Source organism: Mesoplodon densirostris, chromosome 7, assembly GCF_025265405.1.
Source record: "Mesoplodon densirostris isolate mMesDen1 chromosome 7, mMesDen1 primary haplotype, whole genome shotgun sequence".
Lineage (NCBI taxonomy): Eukaryota > Metazoa > Chordata > Mammalia > Artiodactyla > Ziphiidae > Mesoplodon > Mesoplodon densirostris.
The window spans coordinates 33737903-33760094 of record NC_082667.1 but is presented as its reverse complement, the minus strand read 5'-3'; the positions used below and the strand labels follow the sequence as shown (position 1 = coordinate 33760094).

Below are 22192 nucleotides of genomic sequence, written 5' to 3'. Positions count from 1 at the left end.
TGCGGGCAGGTGGCCAGAAAGACAGACAGACAGGCCAAGGGGGGGCCACAGTTCAGAGCTTATGAGAGTCCACTCACTTGGAGGTACCCTCAAATTGGAAACAACCCTCTTCATCAGTCCTGTCTCTCTCTCCCTCATTCACAATGATTTTATTTTTAAACATTATTGTGTATTTAAAAGTGCACATATATATTTCATGTACATGATTATGTTACTGTTTAAGGGCAACAATTGCCTACTGGAAAATTATTGTCCACAAGAGTCAAGTGTGGAAAGTAGCACAGATCGATTTAGGGGATGAAAACTATGCATGGACACAAAGAATGGATATAGGTTTTCATAATCAAGAAAAATATCACATTCTCCTCCTGCCTATGTGCTTACCATAAGGAAAAAAAAAAAAAAAGGTTATTCAAGGACAGTGGTACAGGGTGCTATTTTCCAGACCATGAGGGAGAGAAGGGAAGAGCAAAAGACAAGTAGGCACTTCGGTGGTTGGCTACAGCCTTGTTACAAGCCCACGGTATTGTAACACCCAGGATGGAGATTCAGAATGGGGATGTCCTGGTCACTGCAGAAGTGATGAGCCCCCTCTGCTGACTTCTCCCAGGCGAAGGCTAACTCAATCCCCTTGCCTCACAAGACCATCAGAAAGACCCTCTGTTCCTTCCAGATTTAAATTCTTTTCATTGGCTAAATGTAGGAGACTGATAAAAGCCAGAGGTGTAGCGAGGCTCTGAGGCATGAGGAGAGGCCGGCCCTTCTGCAGATCCTGTGTGAGCCTGCAGAGCATCTCTTTGTCAGTATATAACTATAGTATATACAGTAGCTAGGCATTGGTGGAGGAAGGACTTTAAAACACATCTTCCAAATCTGAGGCTCTTTTCTTTTAGCAGTACAGTTGTGACATTTGCAAAGATACAGAGATATGGTGGGATAGAGTTATACTGGTTTAAAAATAAAAATAGAAAAAGAGTGAATACTATTGTATTGGTCTTCTCAGGGTGCCTTAACAAAATACAACAGAATGGGTGGCTTAAAAAACAGAGTATATTTTCTCATGGTTCTGGGATCAAGGTGCTGACAGATTCATTTTCTAGTGAGAGCCCTTTCTGGCTTGCAGATGGTGACTTCTCACTGTATCTTCCCTCTGTGTGAGGGTGGAGAGAGGTCTCTGGTGTCTCTTCCTCTTCTTATAAGGACACCAATTCTGTGGGATCAGGGCCTCACCTTTATGACCTCATTTAACCTTAATTAGCCCCCTAAAGGCCTTATCCCCAAACACAGTTATATGGTGTGTGGGAGGGGTATAGAGCTTCAACATATGAGTTTTAGGGGGGACAAAATTTAGTCCATAGCAACTAGAAACATGACTGATGGATTTATACCACAAATATTTTCTGGGACATGAGCTGGAACTTTGCAACTAGACATTTTGACCCAGTGAAACATTTAGTGTACATTCATACAGAACAACATTTTCTGCAGCTTAACCAAATGAACATGTAATAGAATATTTTTAACCTGAATTCTAAATGAATTTCACAAGGTTTTTGTTTTTGTTTTTGTTTTTCTAATTCTTTGGCAATGAATGACAGATACTTAAAGTGGAGGGGAAAGGTTATAGAATTTACTAAAAAGATTTACCTGTCTTTCATTTTACAGGCCCAACAGCTTACTGATCTGGAACGAAAATTAGCTGTGGCGAAAAATGAACTGGAGAAAGCAGCTCTTGACCGGGTAAGTTGACATCCATAAGCCATCAGACTTTGGTTGCAGCAGATGAAGCTAGGTGTACTCATTGCTCCTCTTGATTTGTCAATGCAATTGCAGATGCTGTGCATGTAATATGGTGATAGAATTCATGAGTGTTTGATACTTTCTTTGGAACCCAATTCTTTTCTTGTTTTTGCTGCTATAGTAAATCTACTCAAGTTTGAGGCTCTTTGATTGCATGGCTTTATTTTTTACCTTACTGGTACACTTGCTGTATAATACAGTGAATAAACATACTTTAAAGCATCAACAAAGATGTCATGTATTAACTTTGTATGAATGAGTTGTAAAGCAAATGGAAGTAGTCATTGACACTTTTTATTTTGGAAATCTTAAAGTCCTGGAGGAAAAGGCATAAAAAGAAGAAAGTAGCTCTCTTAAGCAACTCTGTTTATACAAAGATAATGCAAGAGTGGCTGACATTCCATCTTTATAACAGCTTTATAAAATTCACATGCCATAAAAGTCACACTTTTAAAGTTCACAAAGTTGTACTATCATCAACATTAATTCCAAAAGGTTTTCTTTGCCTCTCTTTACCTCATTTCATCTACTTCATTTTATTTTTGTTAATGCCTCATTATGTTACAGTTGTACATGCTCAGAATAAACCACAACTCCCATCTGATGCCTACCTTTGCCTATCAGTGCTCTTCATATGAGACATTCATGGAGAATAAGGAGTTGGTATATGGAAAGGAAAATATAATATGGAGGAAGGAATTAGTCATAAAATTTAGAATTATGGTTCTGCTGCTTTATAGTTACAGTATTTGGCAAAATTTCTTAATGCCTCCTTTCATTTTTATTTATTTTTATTTATTTATTTATTTTTTTTTTTTTGCGGTATGCGGGCCTCTCACTGTTGTGGCCTCCCCCATTGCGGAGCACAGGCTCCGGACGCGCAGGCTCCGGACGCTCAGGCTCAGCGGCCATGGCTCACGGGCCCAGCCGCTCCGCGGCATATGGGATCCTCCCAGACCGGGGCACGAACCCGTATCCCCTGCATCGGCAGGCGGACTCTCAACCACTTGCGCCACCAGGGAGGCCCTCCTTTCATTTTTAGATCAACTATTTAAAATTGTGGGAAGTAAATATTCCTTTTTTTTAATTCACTCAGAACAAGAGGGTAAAATGATTTTAAAATTATTTCTTTGTTCACTCAACAACTATTTATTGAATCCAGTGTAGTTTTCTCTAATTCCTAGAACATATATCTAGAAAATATTAATGCAGAAAACTCTAAATCTGAAAATGAAATCATAATATTTCAGACTTGAGAAGACGAAAAACACCCACATTGCTCTCAGTCAGACACATGAAAAGTCTATGATGTAGCAACAGGGCCAATCCAAGAGTAATCTGCATTCTAACAAACATTCAATGCATCCCCTGCCTGAGATTAATTCTTGATTAGATTGGAGTTAGCCATCATTCGGTCTAACAATGGAAAGATAAACCTTCTCTATATATCATCTGGAGAATTTTTGGTTCATTTATACACAATATTTGGCGTATAATAAAAATATTTCTAGACATGTAAAGAAAGAATGCAGTTTGGCCAATATAAATAAAGAAGACAAGAGATGTACACCTGGAGCTGGTTCAGATATTGGAATAAGAGAATAAGTACTCAAAAATTTAACAACTATTATATACATATATATATATATATATATATATATATATATATATGCATAATATTTCTATGGGCATGTATATATCATTACATATATTACAATAAAAGAAATATAGAACAGGTAAAAAGACAAAAATTTTCACTAGACTTGGAATCTATAAAACAATCAACTAGCTATTCTAGAATTAGAACAATATAATTCATGTAATTAAGAATTTAACTCATGTGTTTAATAGCAGAATGGATGATTGGACATAGTAGAACTGAAAACTAGTGAAATGAAAGGAAAATTAATATCAAATACCTATACTAATGTATAGAAAGTACAAATAAATGTAAAGTAAGCAGAAAAAGAATAAGAAATGTATAAGACAATTTCTAAATTTCTAAATTATATAATTGTTGTGCCAGAAGAAGTGACAAATAGAGCAATATTCACAGACATAATGGCTAAATATTTTCAATAACTTTGAAAGATATCAACCACAGATTCAAAAATATAAATAATTCACAATCAGATTAAACACAAAGATAACCCACTTCATAGTCAAATTGTTGGCTATAAAAAGATGAGCTAAAATAGAAAGTGAATAGTGAAATGTTAGATATCAACTTAAGTATGTTAGTAATTAAATTTTTAAATGGTTAACATATTCCAAGTACAAGGCTAAAATTATAAGACTACATTAAACAAAAACTTTATGATTTATACAAAAGACACCTTTAAATATAAAGAAACAAAAGATCTATAAGTAGGGGAATAAGGAAAAAAAGATGAACTCTGTATACAGTAATACAAAGAAACATGTATCAACATGAACATCATTAAAAGTAGACTTGAAGTAAAGACTTTTTAGTGATAAGAAGAGAGTCTCATATGGATCAGTCCAGGAGAAGAATATTGCAATCCTAAATCAGTATGCATACAGCAATATTTCTTTAAAATGTATATAAAATTTTAAAAGTACACTTAAGACCCATGTATTTTTTCATTATCTGCTATATTTCAATAGTTTATTAAAAAAAAATACTTAACCTCACCAGAAAAGTGGAAATGTGAATAAAAACAATAAGATAGCATCTCAACACTATCAAATTGATAAAAATTTAAAAGTCTGGTGATACCAAATTCTGATACATTAGTAATGGGAGTGTAATTATTAAGATCAGTTTTTAAAAGTGTGTACCTTAGAATTTTCACTTATCCATATGTACTTGGAAACGTGCATAAGGACATTAAATACAGCAGTGATTGTATTAATAATAAAAGGAAATAATTTAAATATTTGCTGTTAAAATTAATATATATAATCCATATATTTACTATACTCATTTTCAAATGGTAATCAAAATTTAATATTGATAAATATAAAGATACCTGTATCAATATTGATATATCTATAACATACACTGTGGAATGAAAAAAGTCAGAATTATTATGTACAGTATTTAACAATTGTTCAAATACATGAAACATATTTTGTTTTGATTACATATCATAAATAGAGTAGAAAGATACTCATATCAAGTTTATGGATGCAATCGCCTTTGGGGAAAGATGGAGTGAAATAACACTAGGGATGCTTACAGATATATCTACTGTTTCTCAAATGTTCTATCCTTTTAAAGCTGTATAGACACAGTCTTTAATTTACACATATGCATATGTATATTTCATGCATTATATACATACATTATATCGCATATGTTTTGTATATATATGTTAGTTACATGTAATAAATATATACATGCATATTAAAATATCCATATGCATATATTATCATATAAATGTATTTAATATAATTATGTATTATATATAACATATATTATATGATTAAAATGATGCTTTTTAACATTTAATTCAGGTTTCTATTTACCTGATGTTTGTTATGTCTCTCTCTATATGCCCCTATATTTTTCAAAATAAGCAGTTTTAAAAAATGAAAGGTTCTGTCTGCTGTCAAGGGCTTCTCATTTTTGTGATCAAAACTTAGCAATCGTTTTATTTGGAATAATAAGCAAGTAAGATGATCACATTCATAATTTATTTTGCAATAATATCTGTATACATTTAGCAACTTTGTAAAGAAAGGAGGTTGCCTTCTAATCACCAGTTAGAACCTTCTTCATTTATATGAGGCCAAAACCTCTTCATAGCTAGCATAACTAACATTTCAAACAGGATATCTAGAAAGTGTTGCAGTAGGGGAACTGTAAGCACATTTTGTGAATTATAAATATTTTCCTTCTTAAGGTTTACATCTTTGGGATAAATATGGCTTTTGAATGAATAAGATATTTTAACAACTTCGCTCCTTTGTGATTGTCTCATTTTATATTTATCCAAGTAATTAATATAATATTTAAGAATTTTAGGGAAACCTGCCTGCTTTTTTGTAGACTAGGTCAAATATAATTCATCTTACCAAGATTCCACTTTATGAGATTTCCTTAATTTATAAAAGAAGTTTATACCAATTAGTTTTTAAAAAGGAAACGACTCTTTATAGAATTGGTAGAATCAGACAATCAGAGGTATGTATAATCCTGAAGTTCAATTAGATCATGTTTTTATTTTTCCTTTCTTTGCTATCCCTGTTTTAAGTTCTAGAAATACATTGAATTTCCAAGATTCTGAGGCAGGATCTCCCACTCTGAGTTTTTAACAACTATGACGGTTGGAATGTTCTTCCTTACATTAAATTTTTTCCCTTACTTAACTTCAAATAATCCATTTAGTCAGTGAATGACTATATGGGTTTGAAATGCTGTTTGTGTGACCACTGTGTGCCAGATGCTATGAGAAACAGAAAACACTTATGATACACAATCTTGGGTCCCACATCTCTCACAATTTTGTTGGGCACCAAAAATTAGGAAATAATTATACATTGAGCCAGGAGTTCAGAGAAACACAAAGAGTGAGTATGTGTATTTTAAGTACATGTGAGTTATAAAAACTGGTTTTGTCACATGACGTTTCATGGGCAAATTGTAGTTTGTCCTGAGTCACAGAACTTGAAGAAAATGTAGTTTTTTCTCCTTTGTCTTATCCATCCTTTGCTTTCCTCCTCCCCACTTCTACCAAGAGCACTATGTGCTTAGCCCTCACAATGCCAGACTGGATTCAGGTTGAGAGATTCTATGTTGTAGTGTTTAAATAAATGTCTCCACAGTCAGTCTGTCTGTGTTCAGATCATAACTCTGTCACTGAATGACCATATTCAAATTGCTCAAACTCTTTATACTTCACTGTAAAATGGAATAATAATAAAAATTCACTTTATAAGGGTGATGAGAAAATGATATTCATCAAAAAAAGTAAAGTACTGAGAACTCTTGGCACATGAAAAACATTCAGGAAGCATAGTAATTATTATTATTAGTGAATGAGATCATAGAGAGACTGCATCTCTGTGATAATTTTTCTCTTTAACCTTCAGGATCTTGTCACTCCTTTTGTTACAGTGAACTATAAAAGCATTGCATATTACTGGAGGTTGATTTCAACAAATCTTATGTAAGGTATGTTTGAGGCTAGTAAACTGCAATCATAAAGTCAGGTAGAAATGCTAGCTCACTTCAAAATGGATAAAAACTACAGTTTAATGAAACTGCTCTTCACCTCTCCCCATCATTTTTATATGAGACTTTTTAATTCTCTTCAGGTGTCTAGCTCCAAAGAATGTTATATCTGGGCTTCAAATAGCCTTAAATACTTAATAAATATTATGAAAAGAATATCTTCACATTCTAACTTGGTTCTCATTTCATATTTCTCATGAAAGAAGTCTCAGTTTACTCTCCCAATAAAAGCAATAATAATCTCAAGATCTAAGAGTCAATCTTGGTTGTCCAAACAATCAATTATTTATTTGGCAAAATCTTATGAATTATAGTTAGCCTCAGCTACTGGAATGTAAAAACAACTTTATGGTTTGGAAACTATCTCTCAAATTCTTATGTTAAAAGTTTCTATTGCATCTGACCCTCACAAAATTTCACCCAGGACAGCATGCATTATTACATTGCATTACAGATGACACAAGTTAGGTGATCTGCACAGACTCCCAGGACAAAGTAGTAAAAGAACAAGAACTGTTCTTGCCACAGTGTGTCTGGCATACAGCAAGAGCATAATAAATAGTTTTTGATTGAATAGATAGATGAAGGTAATATAACTTCATAAGTTAACACACATGCTATTCATTCTACATACAAGGGACATAGAGATAACCTAGAGCAGAAAAAATAAACTGCTGGATGACTTTATAGGATTCATAGAGGCAATTTCATGGTGAAATAAAGGTAAGGGGAAAGGCTTTGGATTCACAGTCCTTCACGATCTTTCCAAAGCCAGCTGTCATTGGTACACCCAGATCGCTGAGGACTTCACATCTTCATGTAAATAAATGAAGGTAGACATGAATATTACCTTGTGAACTTTTATTTGTCAGGAAGTGAGAAAGTAGGGACACTGTTGTCTTTGCAATATATATCTTCTTGTTCCCCACAAAGTGCATTTTTCTGAGAAAAGTACTCACATACAGACACACACAAAAAATTGTCTTCTAAATCTCCCACCATCTCAAGATCATATATATAAACAAAAATTTCTTATAAGCTTTATATATTATACAGCATAAGCAGTAGTATTTTAATGTCTAAAATAATACTTTTGTGTTATATAATATACAGGATAAAATGAGAAATATTTCATTATTTTCTCACATAAAACATATCCTCTGGAGGGTTTGCTTTATTTATTCATTTAACAAATATTTGTTGAGTTAGAAACCAGTGATTCTCCAAAAAAATACCAGCCCTACTGTGTAGCACAGGGAATGCTGCTCAATATTGTGTAATAACCTAAATGGGAAAAGAATTTGATAAAGAATAGATATATGTATATATCTAACTGAATCACTTTGCTGTACACATGAAATTAACACAATATTGTAAATCAACTATACTCCAATACAAAATAATTTTTTTAAAAAAAGAAAAAAATACCAGCCCTCAAAGAAATTACATTGTAACAGAAATAGATATAATGATAAGATAATATGCATTTATGACAAGGGCTTCATAGGACATAATTTAAGAAATGTGATAGAGACTTTGAGGAAGATAATATGTGAGCTGAAACATACATTTCAAGTGGAAGTTTCCTATGTAGATGTTTGGAAAGAGGGTTCTGCAGACAGAAGAAACCGAGTGCAAAGGCCCTAAGATGGGAATGAACTTGCAATGTTCAGTGGGCTATAAATAAAGGACATTGTGACAAGCAGGATCTTCACAGACTTTGCATTTTACTAACATGTGGCAAAGGAAGTGGGAAAAGTGTTTTGTTGTGGGGAGAAGATCAAAGGCAAAAATAAGGCTGATCTTAAGGGAGAATATGTTGTAAGATCTAGAGCAAAGTATACTTTATATGGTTTACATTGTATTTCATTAGGTGACATCTTGTTCCAGTGAACTTCAAAGTGAACAGTGACCTTACCTGCAATCTTAAAACAGGCTACAACTAGCAGTACAAATTAAAATGTAATGCCATTTTGATGTAAAAATTGTTATCTGGGTCCTGCTCATGGGATGGGTCAAGCCAAACCTGAGTAGTGTCAGTAACAGGCTCTATTAAGTTAGAGGGACTAACTAGAAAGACATGGGCTTTTTTTTTTTTTTTTTTTTGGTAGAAAGATAACCAAACTGGGGCAGCACTGCTCACAGAAACCTGTGGTCTCTAGTAGGAAAAATTTACAATATAATGAAGGAGAGGAGCCAGAATCTAATATAGGAGGCCAAGTCATAGGCTTGTGATCCCCAAAAAAGAAATGAAATCAAAAGCTAAGAGATTAAGAATAGGTTGAAACATAAGAGCAAAGATAACTTACTACAATGGATATGAAAGGTGAGGAGTTGGAGGTTATATCTATGTGTTGTTGATACTACCATCCAAAGTGACCCTGAGAATGTCAGGAGGCCTGTAGGAGCAGAAGAGGTGATTGCACCAAGTTCAGATGATTAAAATTGTAGCATATATGCCTATCCCATTGACTGTTCCATTGGAAAATTTGTCTTGCCTAAACAATGTTTACTGAAAATGAACTATTAACTTGATGCTGTTCATTATTTATTTTCCACACCTGAGTTCAGCCATTACTCAGGAATTTGTCTATTATGTCAACATATACTTCGTGACTGTTATAGATCCAACATTTACATATATACTGTAAGAGGAGCCATGATATGAATGCAGTGAATAAAATAACTGTCATTACTTCCTGCATTATCTAAGCATTGAAAAGCTACATTTCAAAGCCATGTTAGCTTTGAGTGCTGGCCAAGACCTGCCTGCCCTTGTCACATTAGCTCTATTTCCATTGTCTAATGACAATATAAGAAAATGAAAATATATTTAAATTGTTCAATGCCATCTGGAATATTTCACTCCTGACACAGCACCCAGTGCCATGATCTCTTATTCTATAGTGAGAGAAGGGAAGGGGCATCCAAGATTATAACAAAGAATCAATAGGAAGGGAAATCTGAGCCATTACTTCATTTCTTTTTATTGACATAGCTTGTCAATTTCTTTCCCTGACAAAAGAGAAACAACATTTTCACCTAAGTCATTTATTCAAAAAACTTCTTTTTGTGTGTTCCTTCTAATGTGTCAGGGATTGTGTTATGTGCTAGCTATACAGTTCTGAACAAAATAGGCAACTTATACATATGTATATACATATAAATTAAAATTAATGATAAATTACATGAAGGAAACAAACAGGATCAATCATAGAAATTAATTAACTGGGGAAAGGGCAAGAATCTAGCCACTCAGGCAAGCAAATAAAAGGGACCATTTTGAATATAAGGTTACCATTCAGCTTAGCTCCCTCTCATCCACTTAACAAAGCCCCTCCATTCTAGTTCTTATCAGATTTTTATTTTGTCTTGGACAACTTGACAGGGCAAGATTAATGAGAAGGAGGTACTTGTTTGTCCTATTGCTTATATATTGCCAGTTTCTGCTCTTACTGTTGCCTTTAAAAAAATCTCTTGATATGACCAAAGAGAGCTTTCTTTAACTGCTATTCTAGCAATAGACAATCTCATCTTAAGGATAAATTTTATACAACATATGAGTAGAAAACACAGAGGTGGGCGTTGGGAAGGATCAAAGTCATAGTCACTACTCTCAAGAAATTGACCACAAGGGCTTTATAGGAGACAAGAAATAGGATGGGATGCAATATGCAGGTGTATTCCTGATATCATATATAAAAGGCAGTAGTTTTGTTGGGAGTATACTACTTTGACAGGAAGAGGCAACAGACTTTGCTGCTTCATTGATCCATGGGTACAGTGAAAGGGTAATCTAAGAGATTAGCACCTAATCTCTGACTTCATCTCTCTCACCCCAAAGACCGTATTTCATATCTTGAAGTGGATGTTTATGTGTTATTGTCTTCCTAGGTTCTATGCATGTCCCCAGTTACCACTGAGTTACCATGAGGTTTTCCCAAGGTTGTATGTCTCTCTTCATTTTTGCACCTGGGGATGTCTCTGTCATTTTTACTCAATTTTGTATCATTTTTAAACCTTTTCAGCAATTAAAAATATTTTTAGAAGTGGGATTTGGGTGTTAGATGGGAGTTAGAGATGGTTGTCTGCCTTGGGATGTAAACCTAAAGAAAGAATAGTCTGCAATAAATGCTGGAGAGGGTGTGGAGAAAAGGAAACCCCCCTACACTGTTGGTGGGAATGTAAATTGGTACAAACACTATGGAGAACAGTATGGAGATTCCTTTAAAAACTAAACATAGATCCAGCAATCCCACTCCTGAGCATATATCTGGAGGAAACCATAATTTGAAAAGATGCATGCACCCCAGTGTTCATTGCAGCACTATTTACAATAGCCAAGACATGGAAGCAACCTAAAAGTCTACTGACAGAGGAATGGATAAAGAGATGTGGTACATATATACAATGAAATGTTACTCAGCCAAGAAAAGAATGAAATGATGCGATTTGCAGCAACATGGATGGACCTAGAGATTATCATATTAAGTGAAGTAAATCAGAGAGAGAAAGACAAATACCATATGATATTACTTATATGTGAAATCTAAAAAAAGTGATACAAATGAACTTATTTACAAAATAAAAACAGACTCACAAACTTAGAAAACAAACTTATGGTTACCAAAGGGGAAAGGTGGGGGAAGGGATAAATTAGAAGGTTGGAATCAACATATATACACTACTGAATATCAAGTAGACAATCAGCAAGGATCTCCTGTATAGCACAGTGAACACTACTCAATACTCTGTAATGACCTATATGGGGAAAGAATCTAAAAAAGAGTGGATATATGTATATGTATAACTGAATCACTTTGCTGTACACCTGAAACTAAAACAACATTGTAAGTCAACTATACTCCAATATAAAATTTTAAAAAAATTAAAAAAAATAAAAGTTTCCTTTATAGTGAAATAGAAATAATAATGCCAGTTTCACAGATGTTTGAAGGCATAAAGTTATTTTTGCATGTGAAAGTGCTTAGAATATTATGATATACTATGTTAATAGAAAATGTTGATATTGTCACTTACAATCACATCCAAATAACTCCTACCACTTAACAGGGCCCAGAGAAATGAGTTGTATCAGAAATTGAGTGGAGGTACAGGCCTATCTGAGAAACACAGAAGCCTACATCACAAGAGGAGTGATTTGTAATAAAGAAGGTTGTTGCTAATAGAAATATGGCAGGTTTCTAAGAAGGACATGTTCCACTTTAGAGTGACCCTAGAGTATGTTTCCTTGCCAGCAAAGTATCATGATTGAAATCATGTCAATTCAAGGGGAAAACGTAAGATATGTCTCTGAATTCCAGTGTTCAAAATATATCATGAAACACATTAGCTCCTAAAAAACAGACTGAGTGTGTATTAAATGGCACATCATAATGGAATTTATGTTAGGCAATTGCATTTGAAAATTAATACGTGTTTGTGTAGGGAACGAGTGTAGGCTAGGAGGAAAGGGAGAATCTAATCAGGTAAATGATGACCAGAACCGCATGTAAACATTGTGTTGTGATCTCTCTTGGTTTCATAGGCGTCGCAGCTGAAAGCAATGAAAGAGACGGTACAACTCTGCCTCTCAACAGTTTTCCATGATCAACCTCCTCCCCCTTTGAATCTCTTCAAGCCAAGTCCAACTCGGATATCAATTCCATCCATGCCAAATGACACTAAGATTGCAGATGCAAGAACAAGAAACAAGGTACACTTGTGTTTTGAAAAGTAAAATCGAGTAAGGTACTCACTTTACTTCATTCTGTATTATCATCAAAGTGAATCCTAGTAAGATATCAAATTCATTGAAAAATCAGGAAGTAAATGGGAGATAGTAACCCAGTTTGTAAAGTCTTCATAGTCACTTGGAGAATGTTGGAAAACAACTTTTCTTTAGTAGAGAGCCAGCTGTTTCTTAGGCAGGCTTATTATTATTATTATCATTATTTTACAATAGTTAAAAGAAAATATCTTGTATTACATTCCAGTATACACCAGAGGTCTAATATGGAAAATACTTTCTCCTAAGGTATAACCACCATCCTTACAAAAGTGGATACGTTTTTCAGAAATTAAGTCTGTAGTTCTCAACATCGCCTGTACATTAGAATCACTTGGGATACGTCTTTTAAAAAAATCCTGATACTTGGGACTCACCCTGGACCTGTTAAAACAACTTCTTTCTGGTTTGGTTCCAGTCATCATTAGTTTTTGAGAGTTCCTTAGGGTGTTTTGAGATCAAGTGACTTAAGCAAATCTTCCTTGCAAATCCCTACCACCACTCTACTTTAGACAGGACAAAGCAGGCATTTCAGTCCTACTTTTGTTTCAATCATCAGAACCTTCAATCTGCAGGCTCTACATTTAAATAAATCTTGGCAAACTGAAATAGTTATTGGAGAAAGGAGTTTAATTTCAGGCAGTATACTTGAAAGTGCTGGTTCTCTTATTACGTGCCTCAGGATCACTTGCTATTAAAGTAAATGTTATAGATACCAGTCCAACTTCTAAAGCAAATCTCCAGTGGACTGGGGGAGGGTGGGCAAAAACCCCTGAGAACCACTGTTACAAGTACCTAATGATGCATTACATCTGGGGCTCTCTTACTGCTTCTTTCTGTGATTCCTTAAATTTGGATGAAAGGGGATATGGACAAATTGTAGATTAGGGAAGTACTATTTTCAGGATGAAGAGTCAAAATTAAGTAAAACAAAATAAATCTAATGTTCTGTTTTTGTCTGTAACTGGTCGATTTCTCGATGACACATTAATCTGTATAATCTTGTTTTTCTGTCAAAATCATTTTAAAATATGTATTTCTATTTCATATTATTCTCTTGGTTTTTATTACGTCCTGAAGGATCTCAAAAAATTTTAGGCCAATATTTTTCTCCTTTATATCTTTCTGAACCTCCTTTGAAAACTCTATGTCTACAGTATTTTTTTAATTCAACCAAACTCAGGGAAGAAAGTTGCATAATAATGTATTTTATTTATGTTTAGGAAAAATCCTGGGTAAATTTATTGAAACGAGTCATTAACTGAATGCACAGCTACCCACACAATCTCCCCCACGTGCCAGGAAGCCACATACTGCCTCCACTTCATGTTAGTCTAAGGGAGGAGCAAAGATTCAGCCTTATTAAGTCCAGTGACTTGGGGAAAAGCAGCTTTGTCATTTTATGGGCCCATTACACTTGTCTCCAACTCAAAATACATTTATGTAAGCCCATTATTAAAACTGGGCTTTTTATGACCCTGAATGTTTAGAGGAAATTACTGATTGTTACTTTAACTGATTTATTATTAATAAACATATGTCCTATCATTGAGATAAATAATAAATATTTATTATTTCTCTTGGCTTATCACAGGAAAACATAGGAAGCATTTAGATGCACTCGTCTTAGAGATTGCTCATTTTTCAAAAAATAATAACAGAAATCCAAAATGTTTAAGATAAAGTTCAATAAATCTAAGTAGAGCATTTCATTTTACAGATTAGCATTAAAAGCTTCTCTGGCATTTATGTTTTGCTCATAATCTTTATCTTTTCAATAGTGGTGGAAATTGTATTTTATGTATACTTGGGTTTTGAATCTCTATGCAGGCACCTCACAGATAATATTTGAAAAATCCTGAATAATAAAATGTGATAAGGGTGTATGTAAAAGAAGCAAACAATTTTTCACTGAGTACCAAAAACATAACTTTTAAATGAGGACATTTAACTGCTAAGTCTTCAGAGTTGGCTAATTATAATATAACCACAGTGATATTATGTACCTAACTGGGAGCTGACTGGGAGTGTGTGTGAGTACATCACTTAACCTCTCTGTGACTCAGTTTCCTCAATGCCTATTTCAGAGCATTGTGACATGAGCATTACAAATCATAGTTTTTCTTATTTTCCATGATATATGTGATATATGACTATTCTCATCTACATTTCTTTAAAATCTTCACCTCTTCTTTGAAAGGAGAAGGGTATTTGAATGGTTTTTCCTGAAATCTGTGAAACTCATCCAAGTAAGCAATTTTCAACCTACATTTGGAAAAAAGCAATATAGCCCCAAAAATGTCATTTTATTTTTATTTTCTCTTCCAGAAGATTGGATAATACAGATTTTTTTTATTGTATCATGTATGTGTGTGTATATGTCTATATGTGAATACATATATACATACCATGTATACATATAAATTATATATATATTCACTGTGGATTTTAAAAGTCACAAATTTCATTAGGTAGGCAGTTCAATATTATGAGAATTTATTGATGAAAACTTAAAAAATAATTTACATGTTGGTAATTTTTTTTAAATTCTGGAGCATGTCTGCTACATAATCTTTTAGTCCTACAGCTTAAGTTTCTGCTGAGGAAACTCAATCAGGTTTTTCAATCTCCTTTCCTTCACTGCATTCTCCATTGCTATCATGCCTACTCTATAATTCAAGTGAATTTTTTCTTGCCCTCCTAGTTAGAATTATTTTTTCTATTCTCAGTGTTCTAAGAGCACAGTGTTTATTCTGCATGGCTCTTGGTCATACCTTGAATACAGTGATGACTGCATACTTCTCTCCCCTTAAGGGAGATGGCTGTGCTTAGCTCATGGATTTGCTCTACGTTACTGAGTATCCAAAGCAACGCTGCCAGAGAATTCATTTGAAATGTCACTTGCTGCAATTCTGTTTTAGTCAGCTCAGGTTGCTATAACAAAATGTTATGGACTAGGTGACTTCAACAATATACATTCATTTCTCACAGTTTTGGAGGCTGTGAAGCCCAAGATCAGGGTGCTGCCTTGTTCATTTCTTTATGAGGGCCCTCTTCCTGGATTGTAAACAGCTGCCTTCTAGCTGTGTACTCATATGGTCTTCTCTAGGAGTGTTTGCACAGAAAGAAAAATGGATCTCTATCTCTCTCTTCTTTATAACGGAACTAATCCCACCATGAGGGCCCTACCTTCATGACTTAATCTAATTACCTCCAGCAGGCCCCATCTCCCAATACCATTACACTGGAGGTCAGGGCTTCAACATAAGATTTTGGAGGACACACTCAATCCACATCAGTGTCCCTCTTCTCATTGGACATTTTCCTTATAAGTTAGAAAATAAATATCATTGATTGCTCATTAAGTGCCAAGTATTCAGCTAAATTGTTTTCCATCTGTATGTAAGGACTATGCTCATCACTGGAGACACAAATTTGAAAGGACACAACCCTGAACTCTTGGAAATTGTAGTCTAATTTTCTGTAAAGAGAAAACAAGGAAAATATGCAAAGGGTGTGTAGTAGATCAGGACTTTTTTTGTATTTGTTTTTTTTAACTTTTTATTTTAATTTTCATTTTTATATGGTGTATGGTTGATTAACAATGTTAATTTTGAACAGAGTTCCCTGTGCTATACAGTAGTCCCTGTTGGTTATCCATTTTAAACATAGCAGTGTGTACATCTCAATCTCAAACTCCATAACTATCCCTCCCCCACCATGCTTCCCCCCTGGTAACCATAAGTTCATTCTCTAAGTCTGTGAGTCTGTTCCTATTTTGTAAATAAGTTCATTTGTATCATGTTTTAAAGATTGTGCATATTAGCGATATCATATGCTATTTCTCTTTCTCTGTCTGACTTACTTCACTCAGTATGACAATTTCTAGGTCCATCCATGTTGCTGCAAATGACATTATTTCATTCTTTTTAATGTCTGAGTAATACTCTATTGTATATATGTACCACATCTTCTTTATCCATTCTTCTATTGATGGACATTTAGGTTGCTTCCATGTCTTTGCTATCATAACAGCACTGCAATGAACATTGGGGTGCGTGTATCGTTTCAGACCATGTTTTTCTCCGGGTATATGCCCAGGAGTGGGATTGTAGGATCATATGCTAGTGCTATTTTTAATTTCTTAAGGACCCTCCATACTGTTCTCCATGGTGGCTGCACCAATTTACATTCCCACCAACAGTGTAGGAGGGTTCCCTTCTCTCCACACCCTCTCCAGTGTGGATTTTTTGACGGTAGCCATTCTGACTGGTGTAAGGTGATGTCTCATTGTATCAATAGTTTTCATTTGAATTTCTGTAATAATTAGCAATGTTGAACATCTTTTCATGTGCCTCTTGGCCATCTGTATGTCTTCTTTGGAGAAATGTCTGTTTAGGTCTTCTGTCCATTTTTTGACTGGGTTGTTTGTTTTGATGATATTAAGCTGCATAAGCTGTTTGTAAATGTTGAAGACTAATCCCTTGTCTATCACATCATTTGTATTTGGATTTCCATATTCCAATTAGCTTTGATTAAAGATAAAGACTAAGGAGATACCTGGATCCAAATGCGCATGAAATGATGTCTTTGTTATAAGATTATATATTTTATTATGTATAAAATACTGTTCCAACAGAGAGGTAAAGAGCAAAGATATGAGCTAGGAGATCTGATTTAATTATTTTGTGTAAAATGACTCTAACTGGAGTAGAAACAAGCAAACCACTGACAATTTCACCGATCCAGACAGATGACAGTGACCTGATCTATGGTGCAGAAGTGGAAATGGGATTCCAAATGTAATTGAGGCATAGAACTACAGTGACCTATTGATTAAGTGAGACGCATGAAGGGAGAAAATCAAGAATAATGCTCAGTGCTTGCATTCGTTTGCCGTGAATACAAAAGACAAGAGGAACTTTTTTAGGAAGAACCCAAATTGGTTTGTTTTACAACACGCTAAGTATTAGACATCTTTCAATCAAGTGTCCACATCCAATAGGTGTTTATACATTTAAATCTGGAACTGAGGGACAACATCTGAGTGGAGGTAAAGGATTTGGCATCATCACCATAGACAGCAACTAAATGTTGGAAATAGATTAAATTTCCTGATGAGACAATGTAGAATAAAAAGGTATGAGAATCACAAAGGACACAAGACAAGAGGAATAATTTAAATGGTTTTATGTATAGTATAATAGATGAAATGCTTATGGTAAAAGTGTACTCCTTCCCCTTATCTTTTTCTGAGTTACTCTTTATTATATATTTGAGCTGAGAACCATGACTTTTCCCTGCTTGTTTTACCAGTACAAAAAAACAGAATATGCATGTCATTGTATATATTTAGAATGGTGAATACTCCAGTGGTCTGCTGGAGATGGCTCATACACACTTATAAAAGCTAGCTGTTACATTTTCAGAATTTGTACTAGTCAGCTCTTAAAGTTACTATTAAATATTAATTATATACACTTAAAATTAAGGAAATCATACTAAAAGCAAATGTAAATATCAAATATACTATATCATGCTATTATCTCTGAAGATTCTATGTCTTGAAGGTATTATGTCTTTGGGATCCATGTAGTGGAAATACCGTATAATGGTATTCTACTGGTATCTCTGTCCACCTTCATGTTAATTGATATCACCTTGGTAGATTGAAATTGGTAGTATTTATACTATAGAAATTGGCAAACACTACAAATCAAGGTCCTCCTAACCCCTTTAAAATGGACCTACTGGGCATCACTGATAATATACAAATAATACTTGAGCAACATATTAATTTATCTTTGACTTGTACTGTTTGTGTAGTAGAGCTAAATGCATAGTAAGTGCCCAGAAAAGGGAAAATAATTATTAAAAAATCTTGTTCAATTAATGGCACATTTTGGAAAACTAATAATATATCCATTGTACTGTTTTACTTAATTATATTCATTTTATTATAAAATATTAAATGTGACTTTATATAACTTAGAAATTATATAAATGTAAGAGGAAGAACAGGAAATATATTACTGAGAGGTCTACCCTTTTAGGTGAAAACTATGAATTATTAATACAGCAATGTTGTTGGTGTTTACAGCTGCATGATAGAGGGTTTAAGAGCTAGGATTCACTGTATACACCAGTGTGATATGATATTTACTGCTCATATTTACTGGGAGGATTAAACAAGATGAGAAAAATGCTGGACAAAGCCAGTTGCCAGGCTCCTCCCTTCCTCTCTCCTCTTCCCCCTCAGGGCTGGTATCTCTGCAGGACAGGATGCAGAGGAACCTAAGCTCAGCTGGCTGGGTCTCTGCTCCTCCCTGCCTTGGTCCCTCTACTGGGACAGGGGCCTCAGGAGAGAGGATGTGGCTGCTGCCTGCACCAGGCTCCCACAGGTCTTATGGCTTAGGGAGATGGCTGAGTTGTTCTCCCTCCCACCACGGGGTCGTCTGCTTCCTGGGCTGAAACTCACCAATCACCACATCAGGGCAGGGAACTATAAAAATAGAAAAGGCTTGTGTTTCTGTCCCAAGTGTTCCAGCCAAGACTCTTGAGGGCCCAGAGTCCCTCTGCCTATGTAATTAGGCTGTACTTTTCATTTACATCCAAGAAATTGTGTATAATGAAAGTAAATACAAGGAAAAAAAATTTAGAGAGAGAGATAAGATTCACTAGTCAGACTAAGTAAACATATTTTTTCGACAACTTTCTAATTTTGAAATCTTGATCAACTCAACTTCTCTGAGACTAAGCTTCCATATGTATAAAATGAAGACAATAACAGCACCAACCTTACAGAACTGTTCTGAAGATTAAATATGAAAATTAACAAACAGCATTTAGCATATGTAGTAGTGTCTGACACTGAGAAACAGTCAGTAAGTATATGAAATAAGTACTGTATCTGGAGATGAGGATAACACTTTGAGAAGATTTAAAGGAGGTTTTTGGTAGGATATTAATTAAAACAAAACTATTTACCTTGTTTTATTGTGCAGATGTAAGAACACATTTATTCAAATAAGTACAACTACAGCTTTTTTAGCATAAAAGTATGGATGAATCCTCACAATACATTTAATGTCAGTGATCACAATTGTAAATGCTGTAAAGAAAGGAGAAAATTGAAAGAGAGCAGAAATGAGAAGCAATTAGAAAAATAGTGTAGATTTAAAAAATGATGAAATTGTGTTATGAAAGCTCATTATTTCATTCCCACCCCAGGCAGTCACCATCTTGTATCTTTGTTTTTCTTTCCATGCAACTCACTGCCTTGGATTTAGCTGCAGTTGACATTGGTAAAGGTCACAACCATGGCATCAACTTAATTGGACAAGGATGATTTTTTAAATTTTTTTTCCAGTTTGGTGGAAATGCCAAAGTCATTTTAAGGCAGCAGGCAACAGTGGCCCTATTCAGGAGCTTGAAGGCATCCAAGCAAAAATTGCATTCTGCTTGGTGCCCGGAGGTTTAGAGCAAGGTGGATTTGTATTTCACTTTTTCTGCCAAAAATCTGTTACAAAGTAATTTCTAAGGACTCTCAAAACAGTGCACCTGAAATCATCGTAGACCAAAGGGTCTCAACCTAGGCTGCATTTTTTTAAATCATTGGAAGCATCATTTACATCTGATGTCAATACTTACATTTTAATATAATCCAGCAGAAGTACAGGCTAGTTTGGGGGATTATTCAAAGCTCCCATATTGTTTATATGTACAGCCAAAGTTGGAAACTATTAAAATCCTTACTCTAGGAATAGGAAAGGAATCGAAGAAGTAAGCCTGACCTTTTCCTCCACTTTCCTGCTTCTAGAAGAGATTTCCCAATGAGCCTAAAGGTTTTCAATTTTAGACAGATCTGTTTATCAGCTCTCTGTCCTTAGCTAACCATTTAGTTATCTATAACACCATCCAGTTGTTTGTGTTCTTTCCATGCTAAAAATATATGTTTTATCTCTTTGTATGTCCAGGAGTATTGTGCGAATAAAAATGAAAACACGAGTCTAAAACATTTGTATAAAATATAACATTACATCTAAGAAATTTTGTTTGGGTTTCATTTTTGGTCCTAGGAGGTCATAATTGCTTGCTTAATTACTTCCCAGCAGATATGGCATATATGTGGCAAGGAAGTTAAGTCTAAGTTAAAATTATATCATATTTCACATGTTACTATATAAACATACATATTATATATGCATATAAATATTTTCAACTAACATTATAAATTATGATATATATTTAATCTAGTAAATACAAAAATTGAAGGAACAAGGGCCCTTTGATGCTTTCTTTCTATTACTGGTGTGCATATTTGTACCCTGGCATGGTCTGAAACCAGATTTTCATTTATTCTTCATCCTTGGTATATGTATAATAAGAATATTACTTATAGAAATTGATTAGTTGTATACCTCTATGAACTTCTTTTAAAGACATATGTTAGCAAATGATATAATTCATTTAATCCTTCTGAAATTAAAATGAGAACAAAACATTTTTGGCAGAAATGTTAATTTACATAAGTCTAGGAAGACATATTGATATTCAGAGAAAACACTACCAAATATCTTTTATGTTAAGAATGACCACCAGTTTCCATTTTCCTTTTTTTTCTTTTATAATTGAGATTTTAATGGTTATACACATTTCTTAATGTTTGTAACGAAATTTTAAAAGGCATGTAGTTGTAATTCTTTTTTAAACAGTTATTCCAGTGACTTTCCAGCCTGAAATTTGTATGCAAATTTTTCTTGAGTATATCAAGTACCAATATCTTCAAATGTTGATATATTGTTATATCATAACTCTCACTAATTTACAGTTTAATATAATATACACTACAGACTCAAATTTTCAATCTTTCATAGCACATTAACAAAGTTACTAGGGAAATTGGACTACCACTACTAAAGATGTTACAGAGTACATGTAAGTCTGACAGGAAGAGCTAAGATCAAAGAGTGGTTTTCTTTAGGAAACAACTATACTAAAAAACATGAAAATAGAAATAATTTAAAGTGTTCAAAACATATTCAATGCACAACTGTGACTCCAAATTGTCATTTAGTGTGCTGAGTATTATAGGATATAAAAACTATTGCCCCACCTATGGATGCTAAACTAATACTCAAGACAATCAAAACCTCCCGTATTCAATATGCTGCTCTTTTCTGGTTGTACCAGAGCAAACAAATAAAAACATCACCACCACCAACAACAACAACAACACCAGCAAATAATTTCACCTCTTAAAAACAAAGCATTTACACTTTAAAAAATGTGATAAGGTGAGATTCCCTCCTTCTTAAAAATGTTTCTAGGGCTTCCCTGGTGGTGCAGTGGTTGAGAATCCGCCTGCCGATGCAGGGGACACGGGTTCGTGTCCCAGTCCAGGA

At 34.3% G+C, this 22192-nt stretch overlaps 1 protein-coding gene across 1 annotated transcript in view; it reads left to right on the top strand.

The window, feature by feature from the left end:
* Window positions 1–22192, top strand: part of LUZP2 (leucine zipper protein 2) — a gene marked incomplete at its 5' end in the record, with an annotated part of 475562 nt that overhangs the window by 412538 nt on the left and 40832 nt on the right. Inside the window, 2 exons of the mRNA XM_060105175.1 lie at window positions 1666–1740; window positions 12549–12716. Of these exons, the coding sequence (XP_059961158.1) occupies window positions 1666–1740; window positions 12549–12716 (243 nt within the window). The remainder of the gene's footprint in view (window positions 1–1665; window positions 1741–12548; window positions 12717–22192) is intronic.